This window comes from Rousettus aegyptiacus, unplaced genomic scaffold (genome assembly GCF_014176215.1).
Source record: "Rousettus aegyptiacus isolate mRouAeg1 unplaced genomic scaffold, mRouAeg1.p scaffold_m13_p_3, whole genome shotgun sequence".
Classification (NCBI taxonomy): domain Eukaryota; kingdom Metazoa; phylum Chordata; class Mammalia; order Chiroptera; family Pteropodidae; genus Rousettus; species Rousettus aegyptiacus.
Window position 1 is genome coordinate 115,238,376 of NW_023416306.1, and position 18,690 is coordinate 115,257,065.

General features: G+C 36.1%; 1 protein-coding gene across 2 annotated transcripts in view; it reads left to right on the forward strand.

The window, feature by feature from the left end:
* The window catches only part of CHP1 (calcineurin like EF-hand protein 1), a 39,312-nt gene that overhangs the window by 13,710 nt on the left and 6,912 nt on the right, over positions 1-18,690 (forward strand). For both annotated transcript variants that reach the window (XM_036217621.1, XM_016152263.2), the window contains exons 3-4: positions 3,318-3,398; positions 6,836-6,963. In XM_036217621.1, coding sequence (XP_036073514.1) covers positions 3,318-3,398; positions 6,836-6,963 — 209 coding nt within the window. The remainder of the gene's footprint in view (positions 1-3,317; positions 3,399-6,835; positions 6,964-18,690) is intronic.

The window sequence follows — 18,690 nt, forward strand, 5'->3', positions numbered from 1 at the left end:
TCTTGGTTGATCTTGGTTTGTTTCCATAGCAGTTCTCCATTTTTATCCTAAGGACAAGTGTTTTTATGTTCTTGGGCTAGACTCTGGCAGCAGCGGGCAGCTGGCCCATTCTTTAAAAGTTTAGTTAATTACCCTGAATGCTGCTCTCTTACCTGGCAACTCTGAGTGTGGTGCCTTGCTGAGATTCTGCAGGCTCTCCACTCTGCTGCACTTTTCGTGGGTCCTCTACTCTTGTCACTATGTTCGCATCCATTTTCTTACTTCAGAATTTGTCAGAATCCCACATCTACTAGTACACTCCTATCCTGGTTGTTTATGTCACAGATGGATTCCCAAGTGTACATTTTTGCTGACATTTCGGAGGATTTTAGAGAACGAGAGGAAGTAACTGTATATGTGCCCACCATCCCTCAACCTAGTCACATACATCCTTGCAAATAAGCAGGTCTGGCCCTAGAACACTCAAAACCAGCAAAGAACGATTTAGCACTTATTGACACTGTATATAAAGAGAATTCTGTTATCAAAAAACCAAAATTATTTTGTCAATTTAATTTAAAATATTAATTGCTTTTTATAATAGAAATTATTGTCATTTCAATGTTAATAAATACAATTATATTATAAATAGAATAAATGACATCTCTATTATATAGTTCTTAAATATGGAAAACTTTTCTTAATTGAATGCATTCCCATGAGTATATTCCTTTAACAGATTTCGACGTTCTCATTATGTAAAAGTCATCTAAGCATTAACCCTGAGTACTTGAAATATAAGCAGTTAATTGTGAGGCCACATCTCTGAGTAAGAGAAGGGTCTTGCACAGTGAAGATCAGTGTAGAGGGGCTGGTCTCTCATCCTTGTGCCCATGAATGTCTGGAAAACCATTCTTCACTGGGAACTTCTTGGCCACAAAGACTTGCCTGCTACCAGTAATGTCTTTTCTTTAAAAATCTTCGAGGGTGATTTTCCTAGGTATATTATGAGGTAGAATATGCTATTGGTATGCTTTTTTTTTTTTAGTACACCCAAATCTACATTTTGAACAATCTTACACTTGGGGTGTAGGCTGCTTGGAGCATTTTTTTAATTAGATTTGTGTAGGTAGACGAATTTGAGAAACTAAGTTTAGAGAAATTGCCCATACAATCTTCATTCTGCTATAAAACGACTAATAATAATAAACTGTGTATTGTTTAATAGTTTACAAACTATTTTTTATACTCTTTTATTTTCATTTTGATACTTTCAACAGTCTTCCCCTTGATCTTAATAGAACAGCACTGTATATATACAATCCAAATTTTAAGAGTAGAGTTTAAAGGTGTCAAAGGACTGCATTTATGTTCTTATTGACATTGGAAGTCCTAGACTAGATCCCTTATTCAAGGTAGGTTGTGCACTTGCCACTTGATACTAGACCTGGCATTTAAACCGTGCCTTTCTCAGCTAAAATTGCTTAAACGTGTTAGATATTAAACTGAGATACGTGGCCATGCAATTCAGATCAGCCTTAATCTTCATTGAAAAGAGAGTAGTTATTGTTTCTTAACCTCTGTCAAACAAGAGAAGCTACATTTTGATGATAATGTGGACTTTGTATTATAGTGCAAAGTATGTAATAAGAGTTTACAGTACATATTTGTTGAATTAGATAATCAGGACCTCAGTAATTTCCTTTATCTTTTATCATCTTAAGCAAAGCAGTTAAAATTATTACTCTAAGAGATCGAAGATAAGAATCCAGAGTTACTGTTCCAGAACTTTGTGCTTAGTCTCCTAGGTTAGTTTCTACCTGTGTCACCACCAGATGTGGTGGAGATGAACTGTTTGAATTAATTAAGCATTGTGTAAATGTTAAACCACAAGAAAAACTAGTGTTGAAGTCTCCTGGGTAAGTGGGAACATTAGCATTTAGTACAAAGAGGGTAGAGGAGTAAGTTTTACCTCTTGTTAGTAATGATCTTAAAAGCAAGAATCAGATTTATTCAAGTTTATATTCTTTTGCTTACCTAATACCCAGATTTACCAATTATTAACATTTTGCCACATACTTAAGTATGTATTTCCTATAACAAGGACATTCTCATCAAAATCAAGAAATTTATAGTGTTTTGATACAGTATTATTACATAATATTCCAATTCCAAATGTTCCATCTTCATTTTTACCTATTGGCTTAGTAAGGTCCTGCATAGTAATTTTTCTCCTACTCTACAATCATGCATTGAATTTAGTTGTATGTCACTTTAGTCCCCTTTGATTTGGAACAATCTTCTGCCTATCTTTGCCTTTTATTTTACTGGTATTTTTAAAGAGTACAGCAGTTAGTTATGTTGTAGACAGCTTTATATTCTTGGCACAGAATATCAACCAAAAAGTTTTTAAAAAACACAACATTTTTTGAGAGAACACCTTTCTTTCAAAATGTTTCATACGGGAAAGAAATGTGGTTTTAGGAGAAAAGAACACGTGCTTTGACTTACAGACTTGGATTTCAATCACAATTCTGCCACTTCCTAGTTTGTAGCACTGAATAAGTTTATCTCATTGACTCTCAGTTTCCTCAGTTCTAAAAGGGTATAGATAAAATGTTTTCATGAAGAAATGAGATAATGTATATAAACAGAGTTAGAGCAGCACATGATGTGTATACAGTGATGGTAACTAATAATACTCATTTCAACATAACTTCCAACTTGTGAGAGGTGACTGTTCTTGTCATGTTCAGGACCTCATACTTCTCTAGCTCTAGTCTCAAAAAGACAATGGAGGAAAAAGCCAGAATTATAGAAAGGAAGTATGGAACTCAATTGCCATGTTTTATTCTTTCTTTGTCCTAAGTATTGCCTAAGAAGAGTCCCTTGATTTCATAAGTGCTGTAGATCTTCCTACCAAGGGTACGGAGCGCCCTCTGAATTTTTGCTCCCATATTCAAGCTCTGTAGTGTTTGATATTCTGCGTTTGCTGTTCATTCTCCAAACTTAATAACTAAGTACAAAGTGGTAATACTCAGGGAATCATTTACAGGGACAACTAAATATTTGCTCATCAGTGGTTTATTGATGTAACCAGTGTGCCAAATTCACTGGAATGTGGCATAGTTAAATTTGGCTTCTTCCACTCCTGAGTTGGTGCAAGAAACACTTGGCAGCTATCAAAGTGCTATTTTTTTGCAGTTCTTTAATTTAATTTGCCACAGAAATAAATTCCAGGAGGTAATACCCTTGCTACATTGTACTCTTGCATGAATGACTGAAGGAGTTCATGCTAAGGGCCCATGCTCTCTAACTCAAGGTGATTCTCATGGCAGCCGGGAAGATTTCCAGCGGATTCCAGAGCTTGCTATCAACCCATTGGGGGACCGGATCATCAATGCCTTCTTTCCAGAGGGGTGAGTCCCTACAGTTGTTGGGCTTCCTTTCTGAGGCTAATCAGGAATAATGATATTGGTTGGGTCATCTCAGACCACGATACTCCTGATTATATTGGGCATACCTAACTTGGTCATATGTAGAATATCTCTTCTTTTCTACTCTCCTCCCCTTTTTAAACTTCAAATAGGTATATGAGCCCATCTTCAAAATTCTGTCTTTAAGCTCTTTATCTTTGATATAAAACTAAACTCTTTAATTTTATTTAGAAATAATTTCAAATTTGCAGATAAGTTGTACAAGGATCACCTGTATATATTTTACCCAGACGCATCTATTGTTATATTAACATTTTGCCTCATTTGTGTGTTCCTGTCTCTCAGTCCTAGTCAATAAAATATAATTGAGCCACCGACATAATTTTAAATTTTCTAGTAGCTACATGAAAATATAAAAATGAACAAGTTAAATTAATAGTGGTAATATATATTTATTCCAATATATCTAAAATATTGTCATTCAATATTTAATCAATATTTTAAAATTATTAATATGTTTACATTCTTTTCATATTAAGTTTTTAAATCTAGTGTGTAATTTATAATTACAGTACCTATCAAGTGCTATAATAATACAAAATATGTATTTTATATTTTTGCATCTGTATTGTGACATGATTGACATATAACATTATGTGAGCTAAGGTGTACAACATAGTGATTTTATATATGTATATATTGCAAAATGATTACCACAATAAGGTTAATTAACATGTCCATCACCTCATGCATTTACTTTTTGTATTGTGGTGAGAACTTTTATAATGTACTCTTTTAGCAGCTTTCAAATATACAATGCAGTGTTGTTAACCATAGTGCTGTGCATTACTTTGCTGGAACTCATTCATCTTATAAGTGGAAGTTTATACTCTTTGACCACCTTCACCTATTATTATTTTAGTCAAATATATTATTCATATTCCAGCTTAATCAGTTCATCCAGTAATCTCCTTTATAGCACCTTTCCTCCCTATAATACAAGATCCAGTCTGGGTCCATTGTCATGTCTCTTTAGCCTTCGTTAATCGGGACCATTTCCACAGCCTTTATTTTTCATTTACAGCATTGACTAAGGATACAGTTCTCCCCCACAACACACACATTTTCTCAAATAGATTTAAGTTTATCTAATGTATGACTAGGCTTTTGATATGCTTCACTACCTAATACACTCCATTCAAAGTACTGAGTAAATATTTATTGATTTGATTAGGTATTTTTTCATGAATAAAACTTATCATATAATCTTATTTTAAGTCATCTCTTTAACAGTCTCTTCCTGGTTCCTTGTGACTTCTCTGTATGAACCAGAGGATTTAAAAAAGTTATATATGGTTGCCAGTTCTTAATAATGAGACTAAATGTCAGTGAGGACACTATCAGATAAAATGCCTGGAGAGGAAATTTTAGAACTCTGAATTGAGACCAAATGAATTTGAGAAGTTGGATACTCAGTAAATCTGAGTGACAGAGGAAAAACAGTGGCAGCTAGTTGGTGTGAAGATGAGAATCATATCAGACCAAGACCTGCTCTTTTTAGATTCATGTCGACCATGTGTAATCTCCTGCCCTTCCTTATTTTCCCCTATTTCTGTCCCTGAACTGCCCTGTTTGTTACAGGTGTGATTTTTGTGCTGAATTCTTCCTTTTTTTCTGCTTCCTCTTTTAACCCATGCAGAGTATTGAACCTTCTCCAGAGATAACTTTTACAGCTATATTTTGTATTCGAACCTTTTGCAATGGAAAGTAAACCCAGTAGAGTCATTTTGCCAATTTTTTTTTTCAGAGTTCCACAGTTATCACTGATTATTTGAAGAAGCAGCTTATGAAAAGCTGTTTTATAAGGCCAGACCACCTTTGTTTTGACTACAGTATTGCCTGCCATCTTAGCACCCAGGGATCGGCTGCTGAGGACAATAGACAGGTGTACATAAAGAAGCTGAAGCCCACACTGGGCTACACTGCTAAGCTCTCAGCAAGTTGTTCCTCTGCTTCTTGCTCTTTCTAATCAGATACAGATTTTGGCTTCCAGGTTGTTTTCTTCTCTAATCTTATGTAGATGAATTTTTTTTTTTTTTTAAGATAAGATTTGAAAGTGGAATGTCGGTATGTAGTTACCTTTTACTCAGAGACGTTATGCCAGTAACATATGTACTCATAAACCTGTTTGACCTGACATATGACCCATATCTTATTCTACATTACTTAATTCCTCAGATGTTACATTTTTTTACAAGATACCGCTCCATTTTGCTATAGCTGCCTTGAAGAGCTAAAGGTCATTCTTTTGAGTATAATGGGCTCCGGTCTCTGTGTGTCTACCTGGTACTTAAGAGACCCAACATAATATATCTGTTCAGTGAGGCACACAGACTGGGAGTTATTTTTAGATAGCCACAGGAACCAAGCAACCTGTTCTTTCCATGACTGCTTTAGATAAAGGAATCTGTCACATTGGACCTTCTTTTTTGATATTAAAGAACATTCCTCATTCAAGTTTTTAAATTTTTTTTTTAGAATTATTGATTAGTTTATGCTTAATAAAAAGATTTTCTTTAAACTTTAAGTACCAAAACTTTATACACAAAGAGGTCTTTCAAAACATTGTGATCATGAAAAGTGGGGGAAATATCTATCCAATTATGAGGGAATAATAAAATGATACAGCCACACAATTACTATGCTGACATTTAAAATGTTTCATAGGTTGGAGATATGCGTAAAAGTTTTAAAAATCAAGATATAACAAAAGTTTGTGTGTAGTGTGTTCACAGTTACCCCAAAAACATAGAAAAATTACTGGAAGAAAATATATTAGTGATGATTGTAATTGATTGGTAGAACTAAGAATGGTTTTTTTCTTTCCACTTTTTTCCTCAAATTACCAGAAATGTATTTATTGCTTTTGTAACTTAGTAAACTTTATTTTAAAAGCAGCTTGTCCATATTAAGGTTAATGTTTTAACCTTAAAATATCGCTAGGTATATGTGACTGCAGGAGAGACATGGGAGGTGGTTGGGGAATCACTTGAGTTGAATGACTACTTTACTGTTGCTGCAGAATCTGAAGCGGTGAGTTTAAGTCCTACTTGTCTGGTTGTGTAGCCCTGAAGCTACTCAAAATCCTCTTTGAGAAAAGATACACAAATAAATTCAATAGTGACGGATGCTCGTTAATCATTTATAAAGTGGAAATAATAATACCTATTTCACAAGGTTGGGGTGAGGCTTAAATGAAGATGTTTTTATGAGCCCTAAAGTACTATACTTATGGAAAGAGACCTCGTTAAATGAACTTTCAGGCTACTTTAACTAAAGCTATTTCCAATATGTTAAATTCATAAGAAGTAATCACTCTGATTGACACGGTGTTCTGTTTGTTAATATTTCCCAATCAGAGAGGACCAGGTAAACTTCCGTGGATTTATGAGAACTCTGGCTCATTTTCGGCCCATTGAGGATAATGAAAAGAGTAAAGATGTGAATGGACCAGAACCACTCAACAGTCGAAGCAACAAACTACACTGTAAGGAGATCAAGTCTTCCGGTTTAAAATATTTGCTTTTTATTTCTTACACATCATTTATTTACTCATTCATTTATTGAACAAGCATTTACAAGAGCATAGTGGTTAAGAGATCAGACACTGGAGCTAAGCTGACTGGGTTTGAATCCCAGCTCTGCCACTTTTGACCATGTGACTTTGGGCAAGTTACTTAAAATCTTTGGGCCTCAGTTTTCTTTTTTGTAAAATGGAATATTAAGGGGTTTTCCATAGGGATGTTGTGAGGATTAAATGAATTTATATGTCAAGTACTTTAAACAGTGCTTGGAAATAAGAGTTAGCTACTAATGTTATCCTTATAATTCATAGAATGCCCACTGTGTGCCAGGTATTGTTGTAAGTGCTAGGGCGACAACAGTGGAAAAGACCCAGCCCCGCATATAAAAAATAATGGCCAGATCCCTAGCCCATTTTAGAATTTGTTAGATACTGAACATGACTTAAATAGGGGTAGACAGCTGGGTTAGTACAAGATATAATTTTTGTTCCCATGCCTCTTGTCTCCTTTCTTGGGGTGTTTGTTAGATTTCCCTCTGCCATTGTTGTTTCATATATGATATTACCCAACCTCTTACAACACTTCTCCAAAAAAGTGAAATTTAATTTCTCTTTATTCAATACAAGTCAGAATTGGAATTGAAATTATATTGAATTGACTGAGCCCAAGCTGCTCTTGCAAAGGTACACAGTGGTATACAGAGAGGTCTAAATAAAGAAAAAGGAAAGGCTTTTTAATATTAATACAAATATAAGTTATAGACTATAATGGCAAATTTACATATATTTGAAAATGATACATAAAACTTAAACTTTTTTTTTTTAGTTTCAAGTATATAGTACATTGGTTAGACATCTATATAGTTCATAAATGGTCCCCCCATTTGCATCCTCCCTCCCCTGACCCTCCACCTAGCAAACGTATTAATGCCGACTGCATTCCCTATGCCCATGACCATTCATCAGCTACTAATTTGTACTTTTTTAGCCCTTCGCCCCATTCTCCCAATCCCCCAAACCCCCCTCCCCTCTGTCCGACACCAAATTGTCCGCTATATTTGTGAGTCTGTTTTTGATTAGTTTGTTCTTTTCCTTAGATTCTGAATATAAGTGAAATCATATAGTGTTTATCTTTCTCTGTCTGACTTAAATACCTTCTAGATCCATCAAAGCAATATCTTTTTCCATCCTTTTCCTTTTCTTATGTAGGGGTCTTGTTTTTTTATCCTTTCAGCCACTCTTTTGGTTAGAGCACTTAACTCTTTTCCATTTAAGGTACTTATTGATAGGAATATAATTGTTACCATTCTTTATTCCTGTTTTTGATACATGATTTTTCTTCTTAAAGAAGTCCCTCCAACATTTCCTGTAATACTGGCTTGGTGGTGATAAATTCCTTTAGCTTATTTTTGTCTAGGAAGCTCTTTATCTGTCCTTAACTCTAAATGATAGCTTTGGTGGATAAATTATTCTTGGTTGTAGGTCCTGGGTTTTCATCCTGTCAAATATTTTTTTGCCAAGCCCTTCTGTCCTGCATAGTTTTTTTTTTTTTTTTTGAGAAATCAGCTGCCAATCTTATGGGTTTTCCCCTTATATGTAATTATTTGTTTTTCTCTTGCTGCTTTTAGTATTCTTTCTTTGTAATTAACCTTTGGCATTTTACTTATGATATGTCTTGGTGTGGGCCTCTTTGGATTCCTGATTTTTGGAATTCTCTGAGCTTCCTGGGGTTTTATGTTCATTTCCTTCACAAGGTTAGGGAAGTTTTCAGCATTATCTCTTCAAACAGCTGTTCAGCATCTTGATTTTCTTCAGTTACGCCAATCAGATGGATATTTGGACCCTTAATAGTGTCGCATATCCTCCATAAATTATTTTTATAGTATTGGTGTCTTTTTTCTTGCCATTCTGATTCAGTGTCCTGATTGGTTTTACTATCCTCTAGATAGGGCATTTGATACTCTTCTTTATTCACTTCTTTTATTCCATTTAATGTACTTCTCATCTCAGATAATGTATTCTTCATTTCAGACTGGTTCCCATTTATAATTTCCATTTCCATTTTTGTTTTTTATCTATTTGTTGCGGTTCTGCATCTGTTTGATTACTGGACTCCATTATATCTAGATCTCTGTACTCTTTTCTTGTATGATTTCTGCTTCTTCATCTTCTCATTTTGGCTGCCTTTCAGTGTCTGTTTCTTTGTACTAAGCAAAGCTCCTAAGTCTCCCCGTCCTGTAAGTGTGTATTTGTGAAGTAGGCGTCCAGTGGCACAGTCCTCAGAGGGGGTCAGCTGCAGGCCAAACTTAGCCCAAACCTCTACCCCTTTAGAGCCACCTGCTAAGATTCAGCAAGCAATCCACAGATACTGTGCTTATAGTTGCCTCAAAAGGCCACACCAGAAACCGAGGCCAGAGCTGCCTCCAGTATGAGCCTAGGCGCTGCTCAGCAAGGAGCACCTGACTCGTTGAAGATATACCTGAATATGGCTTGGGAAGAGCTGAGAGTTGGGGGAGGCGGGGTTTCAGGGAATCCTCTAGGCAGAGTGACCTCTGTTATCCAGTTTGATGATGTCACAGCTGTGGTGGTGCTGTGTCCGCGCACTGGGAGGGGTGAGGGCTCAACAGGGAACAATGGATACTGCAGGCACTTCTGTACAGAGTTTCCCATCAGCCCTCACTCCGACAATGTCTCCCTGTAAGTCCCTGGTGCCCCCTACATGCAGCTGAATTGGCTCTGGTGCTCAGAGCAAGCAGGTCCGTTACTGTGAAAATCAGCTTGCAGACACGGCCCCTTTAAGAGGCTTCTGCCACTGCTGCTGCCATAGCCTCTATCTCACTCAGCCGCTGGAAATTGGGCAGCCCCATGTCCTCACCCCGTCCTACCTTCTGCCATTGCAGGGTGATTTCCTGGACCTCTCCCTAGTTGTATGGTTTGTTCATCTATTCCCAGGTGATTTTTACTTACTGCTGCTCCTTATTACCATCATAACTTTAATTTGGTCGCCGGAAGGATGAACAGAGCCTCTATCATCTATGCCATTTTTTTTCTCTCAAGACTTAAACTTTTGTTTTGTGGCCCTTGGGCCATATCCCCAGTCTCCCTGTCTACTCTTTGTATGAGTTCATACAAAGGGTATGAGTACACTCCTTTGTCAATAGTTCAAGAAGATAATTTAAGAGGCACTGAAATAAATATTGTTAATAGGATAGGGAATATTTTTGAACCAAAATAATAAAATACTCTTCTTTATTACAAGATCATGTACCTTAATGAAGAAGCAGAACACTTAAATACAAACAAAACAATACAGAAGAAAATAGAACTCTAATTAATTGTTCTCAAATTTATTGGATACTTTATTAGTGAATTCCAGTTTCTTTCAAGACTAAATACTGTTTGAGACAAAGCCATGAGCCTTATATTTTAAGAGTTTTAGCATATATTTAGTACATTTGTCTGATTCTGACGTTAATAGAGTAGAAATTTATTCAGTGTTGTCAGATAAAGAATTGAAAAATTGAAAAAGGCAGCTATAGCATAGAATCATAAAAAAGAATATATGGTTTAACATTTTATTTTACCCTAAAATATTTAAAAATACATTCACTGGCCAATATTTTGATATAGGACCAAGAGCTGTTTTGTTTTAGTATAGGTCTGCTGATAGGAGTCGTACAACTTCTTTTGTAGAGCACATCTATAATGTATAGTCTAAGGTTTCTAGTTGCAGAATCTTTTAAGTGGAAAGAGAGCTTAAAGATACTTATAAAGCATTCTGAGAATAGAATCTTTCTAAATATTTACATTTTTTTCTCAATCTTTTTAAAAAAATATATTCTTTTTATTAGTTTCAAGTGTATAGTATATTGGTTAGATATTTAATAGTTTATAAAATGATGCCCGTAATTGCTCCTTCTCTCCTCTGGTTTTCCACTTAGCCAATATATTAATGTTAACTGCATTCCCTATGCCATGCTCCCCATCTCTGTGACCATCTATCAACTACTAATTTGTACTTCTTTAACCTTTCACCCCATTCTCCCAGACCCCCAATTTCCTCAATCTTTTATAGTTGTTGCCCTGCCATATTTACCTTTGCAACAGTTTTTTTTCATGACTTAATCTTGAGTCATTTAGAAGTAGTCAATCTAATTTTCTTAGAAACAATAACTTTCCATATATATGTCTTATTTTTTATTAAGTTATATAGTTTTATTAAATGTACAGAGAATACAAACAGTTTTAAGACTGTTGATACACCAGACTCTTAGTAAACATCCAACTCAACAGGTGAAGTGGATACTCTTATAGCATCTCAGCTACAAGTATACAGTGTGCTGCCACATCGGTTGGAACAATTTGCAGAGGGCAGGGAGAACATCTGTGCGTCCAATGAATTGATTAGGGAGAAGACATTTAAGAGACAATCTACGCTCTGTGAAGCAAACTATGTTTGTTTTTCTAATCCAGGATTAGAGGAGACTTTAAAGGTCATCAGGTCTAACACAAACCTGTTACCTGAATTCCCTGTACAGTTTGGGCTCTACTTTTCCCAAATCATGAGTTCCCTTGGCAGTCTGGTGAATCCTATTGACCCTATCTCAGAATGTTTTTGAATATGTAAAATAAAATACATAGGATTATAAAGGAAACTAATTATATTGAAATACAATTGAAATATTAAAACAACATTGTGTTACAGTAATAAATATGCTTCTTTATTATACATTAAGTAACAGGATATAAAGTCGGAGGTCTGTGGCTTTGGAACAGCTGTGTCTGGAATGTGGTAGTGGTTACACAAAGTTGCAAAGGTGATAAAAGTGCATAGAACTACACACACACATATGGTGAAATCTGAATATGCTGTGTGGATTGTACCACTCACTGTCAGTTTCCTGGTGTTGATGGTGTATTATATTTATGCTACCACCAAGAGAAGCTGAGTGAAAGGGAAATGAGACCTTCCTGTGTATATATTTTGCAATGAATTTCTAATTACTCCAAAATAAAAATTGAAACAAACAAAACAGCCAGCATCACATTGGAAAATAAACAAGAAACTCATTCATGTGCTACTCTTACATATTTTTTTCATGGTGTTAGTTGATTTAAAATAGGTTTTATGGAGACATTTAATAAGGTCTTCCTTGTTGTTCTGTTGTATACAATGGAACAATAGGTTAGAATACCCAAAAGGTATGAATTTGTGTCACACCAGAAATAGGTAGTACCCAGTAGTATGTTTCAGGGCTCTTTTAGCTATTTGTCATTCTTTTCACCAGTGACTTTTCATTGAAGTTGAAATAAGCAAATATATCGAGTTTCTGGTTGACTGTATACTTGGAAGCATAACGAGTATAGGGATCACAGAATCAGAACTAAAAGAGATCTTGATAGGTTGAAAAAAGTTGGACTAAATCTAACAAAATGAATGTTACAAGGGATAAACTCGAGTGCTGTGCTTGGGTCCAACAACACGCATGAACAGGATCTAAGGGTAAATCTCAAATGAAGCCACTGTACACTGTGACTACCTGGCCTGCAGCACCCACACCCCAAAGTAATGTATTATCAGGCCATAAGAATAGAAATGTATTATTTAGAATGTGAATAGTGGTAAGCCTACTGTGTGCTAAAGAGAATATATCTTGGGAACCATATTTCATTTTGAATCCCAGAACTATAATGAGCACATTTATAAGAAAGTAACTAGAAGTTTGAAGGCACCAAAAACCATAAATCATTATAAGGAAGTTTTTTCTTTTTTTTATTGTGGTAAAAAACACATAACAAACTCTAGACCCATTAAACTCTCCTTTTTACCCTTAAGAAAGATTTTGAAAGAACTTGGCATAAAGTTAAAAGAAGGAAAGACTGGGGCAGGGGAGGAGGGAAGACTATACAGGGTAAAGGGAGTTAAATATAAGGGGGTTGGGGGAGGGTGAAGTAGGTAAAGGGAATCAAATATATTGTAGCTGAAGGAAACTGGACTCTGGGTGGTAATCACACAATAGAATATATAGATGTCAAATTATAATGTGCACCTGAAAATTATATAATTGTATTAACCAATTAAAAAAAAATAGTTCCAACTTTAGATAAAAAAAGAAGAAAAGACTGTGGGTTAGAGATTTATCTTCCAATATATGAAAGTCTCATGTAGAAAAGAATTTATGCAGTGAGGATCACGAAGATATTTCAGTTCAGCAGAAGGATATGGATAGGGCTGCCTCAAAAAAAGGTAGTAATTCCCTGTTCAAGGGGAAAAAACAGGCATTTTGTAGAACACCGCTGCTTAACCCAGGGTCTATAGAGAAAGGAGTCTGTGAAGATGGGAAGGAAAAATATATCCTTTTCTCCCAGCCCTTACTGAAATTTGGTATTCTTTCATTTATGAATGTTGGCAACAAACCAGAGCAGTAATAGCAGTACCTGTGACTCTTGACACCAACAGAAATCAGACATTTACTTCACATTACAATTGTTGTAATGTGAATACCTCAGTTTGTCATTTGTGCTTCTCAGTAGTTCAGAATTATGATATTTCTTTGGCCCAACAGTATAGTGGTTCCTCAAAAAAATTAAAAATGGAATTACTGTATGATCCAACAATTCCACTTCTGGGTTTGTACCCAAAAGAATTGAAAGCAGAGTCTAAAAGAGATATTTGTTCACTCATTCATAGCAGCATTGCGCACAATAGCTAAAATGAGAAAGCAGCCCAAGTGTACATCAACAGATGAATGGATAAGCAAAATACATAAACTGGAATGTTATTCAGCCTTAAAAAGGAAGAAAATCTGACATATGCTATAAAATAGATGAAACTCGAGGACATTATTCCACTTACAAAAAGGCAAATACTATATGAGTCCACTAATTTGAGGTACTTAAAGTAGCCGTATTCATAAAGACAAAATATGGTGGTTGTCAGGGATGGGGGAGGGGAGATTGGAGAGTTATTGTTTAGTAGGTCTAGAGTTTCAGTTTTACAAGATAGATAGAGTTGTGATGGGTGCTTGGATGGTTGCACAACAATATAAATAATACCACTGAACCGTACACTTAAAAAATGGGTAAGATGGTAAATTTTGTTATATGTATTTTACCACAATAAAAATAGAAACAAAAAAATAGTAAAGTGAATTGAACCTCGTGTAGTTTTTTAAAGTTTCTACATTATGAACCTTTCAATTAGCAACCAATTAATAATAAGAAAAGAAAAAAATTATACTTCATTAGCTTTGTATTCCCATGGCTTGATTCAGATATTTTATGCAACACATACATAGAGTTATTTTTTGTAGTTAATTTCCTTCATAAATTGCTACAATTTTAATGCATTAATTCACACTGACCCTAAAAGAAATATTCCAAATAGCATTAGTGTGCTTGTTAGTTACTGGGTGTGTCACTTTGGATGCCTTCATCAGACTCATCTGGCTTCAATAATAAGGATATGTATTATCGCACCTGACAAGTCAGGTGAGACAAGTGTCAGGGTTGATTGTGTCGTCAAGGACCCAGATTTTTTCAGTTGCCCTGTTTTGCCATCCTTCGGGTCTCCTTCATCTGAAGGCATAGCTCCTCATGGTTACATGATGGCTTTCAGTGATAGCTGGTCTATGTTTTCATCTGACAGCGGGGAAAGAAAGACAGACAGAGATAGAATTCCCTCCTGAAGCTGTGGATGAGATTCTGTTAGGAAGGAAGAAGGTCTGAATGCCACTTTAAATGTCGAACTTTAGGATGATATAAAATAATAACAAAGTGCTGTGCAAGTTATGCGTGGTTTTTACCATACTTTAGTCTTTGCTTTCGGATCCACTTTGACAGGAAGCTGAAAATGAATTAGAATTCTGTTGCGGTATATATGTAGGGATCACATTCATGTAACTAGACCACAAATGAAACCAAAGCTACCTACAGGAGGAGTCCTGGATGTCTGCTTCTCTGCCTGTATTTTGGTTCTCTTTGAATTTCCCACAGAGCTGTGGAGGCAGCAAGATGGCACATATATCTAGTAATGCATTTGCCAGTAAGGCACTTTAACCTTCCATATAGGGGATTTGTTAACTAAAAATGTGGTATTCTTGAACCAAATTTGTTTACGGTACATCTTCCACATCCTCTCCAGGAATTCTGAGAGCACACTTCATCCTCTTTGATCTTTTATACCACAGTGAACGAATGTCAGGTGCAACCAGCAAGGCTTAACTGTATCTATGTATGCACAGGCCTAAGCACACATAGTACTACTGATCTGTTTGTCTCCCAGGAATGGCTCCTTATTCCTCTATTTAGATCAGAGAGATTTTAATGGCTTACAAGAAAGATGAACCGCCTTACAATGCTTGAGAGCATGGTAAGTAAGGGAGAGGTCTATAACCTTCCCTTTCAGTGTTCTAATTGTCCTCTTAAATGGTCTAAGTTTTTTATAACACATAATGAATAATGTGGGAAAGAAGGATAAAGATATTTTATTTGGATGATGAGGAATATTGGCGAAGTTGAGTTTGGGAGAGTAGCCAAGAAGAAATAGCAGCATTATTCACAATAACCAAAGGTGAAAGCAACCCAAGTGTCCATTGACAGATGACTGCATATACAAAATGTGGTATATACATACAGTGGAATATTCAGCCTTAATTAAAAAGGAAATTCTAACACATGCTACAACATGGATGAATCTACTTATGCTAAATAAAATAAGCCAGACACAAAAGGATAAATATTATTTGATTACTCTTATCTGAGGTACCTGGAGTAGTCAAATTCATAGAAAGTTGCCAGGGGCTGGGGACAGGTGGAAGTGGCAAATTATTGTTTAATTGGTCAGAGTTTCAGCTGGAGAATATGAAAAAGTTCTAGAGATAGATGGTAGTAATGGTTACACCATAATGTGAAAATACTTAACTATGCACTTAAAAAAGAGTCAAATGGTAAATTTTATGTATATTTTACTACTACAATTTTTTAAAAAAGAAATAATAGTGATTAAAAGGTAAAGGTTTGACTGAGATCATTCATCTGGTCTTTTATTAAGCTAATGTATGAGTAATTACTATATGCCTGCTATTATTTTAGGCCCAGAATACAATGATGCATAAATCAGAAGGTCTTTGCTTTTTCATTGAGCTTATGATCTAATAAGAGAGACAGACTATATGGGAAAAGACAAATGAATAAACAAGATTTATGATCATGGCAAGTTTTGTGCAGGAAATGAATACGGTGAGACAAGAAAGTGATAGAGAGTGATCTCTCTAGTTATCCCTCTTCTGGTGTTTATTAGTCACCACTTTAGAAAGGGTGGTCAAAAAAAAAAAAAAATGACCAGTGAACTCTCTGAGGAGTTGAAATTTGTGCTAAGAATGAACCAACCATGCAAAGAACAGAAGAGATCTGGGCAGAGGGAACAACCAGCATAAAGACCTGTGGGTAGAAATGAGTACTTGGTGTGTTCAGAAAATAAGGAAGCATTATCATGAAAGAAGTGAGTAATAGGAGAGGAAGGCAGAGAGATGATGGCGGGTAGATGACATTGAGTTGTTACTGTGTGCCAGGTACTGTTTAAAGTGCCTTTCCTATACTAACTCATTCTGTCCTCATAACCCTATGAGGTGGGGTTACTGTTACTCTTATTTTGTTCCTCTCAGGCAGCTGAGGCAGAGAGAGGTTAAATAACTTGCTCATATTCACATGGCTGGTAAGCATCAGAGCCAGGATTCAGCAGAGCTGGAGCCTTAACCTTTGTACGGTATTGTTCTGACATCAAGGGTAGGAGCTCAGGGGAGTGGTCCAATCTGGAGATGCACATTCAGGAGTCATTAGCATTAAATGGCATTTGAAGCCATGGACTAGAGAGGCAGGCAGGCTGCTCTGGAAACTAAAGTCCACATTATAGGACCAAGAATCAGGAAAGGGAGAGGAGGAAAGGAGAGAGAACCTAACAAAATGGCTCAGTCATTTGTACATTTGACCATTCGTTATCGTGGAAAAAAAATGTTTCAGCTGATTCAGGGCCAGAACCAACTGACAGGAGTCCAAGTCAGTTAAAAAATAACTACTATTGCTACATTTTTTTTTTTTTTTAAAGACCCTATTGAGTGATCTCTAGTTATCCCTCTTCTGGTGTTTATTAGTCTGCTCAGGCTACTATAACAGGATACCATAGACTGGGTAGCTTAAACAACAGACATTTCTCACAGTTCTGGAAGCAAGGAAGTCTGAGGTCAGGGTGCCAACATAATCTCTTCTTGTCGATGGCCCTCTACTGGTTTACAGACAGCTGCCTTCTTGCTGTGTCTTTACATGAGGAGTGGCAGGGGGATGTGGAGACAGAGCGGGGAGAAAGAGATCTCTTCTTTTTTTTTATAAGGGCATTAATCCCATCACAAGACCTTACCCTCATGACCTAAACTAACCCTAATCACCCACAAGGACACCACCTCCTAATAGCATCACATTGGGGGTTAGGGTTCCCACATGAAATTGAAGGGGGGAGTATACACAAACATTCAGTCTGTGGCAGCTGGGTTTCAAGGGTTCAATACAAGTGGCCAACAGATATATGAAAAGATGTTCAATTTCACTAGCTATGGGAGAAATACAAATCAAAACCACAAAGAGATACTACCTCACACCTGTTAGAATAGCTATTATCAGTAAGACAAGAAATAACAAGTGTTAGAGAGGATGTGGAGAAAAAGGAACCCTCATACACTGTTGGTGGGAATGTAAACTGGTACAGCCACTATGGAAAACAATATGGAGGTTTCTCAAGTGAAGAGTAAGCTGTATGGCCCAGCATTCCCTCTTCTGGGCATCTACTTGAAAAATTTGAAAACATTTATTTGTAAAGATATATATCCATATGTTCAGTGCAGCATTATTCAGGGTAGCCAAGACATGGAAACAACCTGAGTATCCTTCAATAGATGAATGAATAAAGATGTGATACATATCTGATGGAATACTACTCAGCCATGAGAAAAGATGACATACTGCCATTTACAACATAGGTGGATCTTAGGAGTATCATGCCAAGCAAAATAATTCAGAAAAGGATAATAACCATATGATCTCACTTATATGTGGGCTATAAAGCAATAAACTCATAGACACAGAGAACAGTGTACTGGTTAACCAGAGAAGGACAGTGGGGGAAGGATGAAGAGGATAAAGGGAGTCAAATATATGATGAGGGAAGGAGACTAGCCTTTGGGTGGTGAGCATACAATGCATATACAGATAATGTATTATATAATTGTACACTTAAAATTTATATGTTATTAACCAATGTCACCCTGATAAATTAAAAAAAAAAAGAACTAGCAATTCTGGCTTCTGTAAATACTTTGGCAGAAAGGGATGTGTTTACTCCAGTTACCCCACTAAGAAATTAAGAAATAGATATTTATGGGTTATAGAGCAAATAAGCTTCTATCCTGAAATCATCCTAAAGGTAGCTTAGTAGATAACACATTTTATGGTATTTTAGAAAGATGACAGCACATGCAGGAGAGAGAGGAAGAGAGGGAGGGAGGGAAGAAGGGGCGGGGGAGAGAGAGAGATAGAGAGAGAGAGAAAGAAAGAGAGAAAGAGAATGTGTTTAGTTTGGGGACTATATTAAACACATTCCTTTAGGAACCCTTATAATCCTGTCTTCTTTCCCTTAGACTC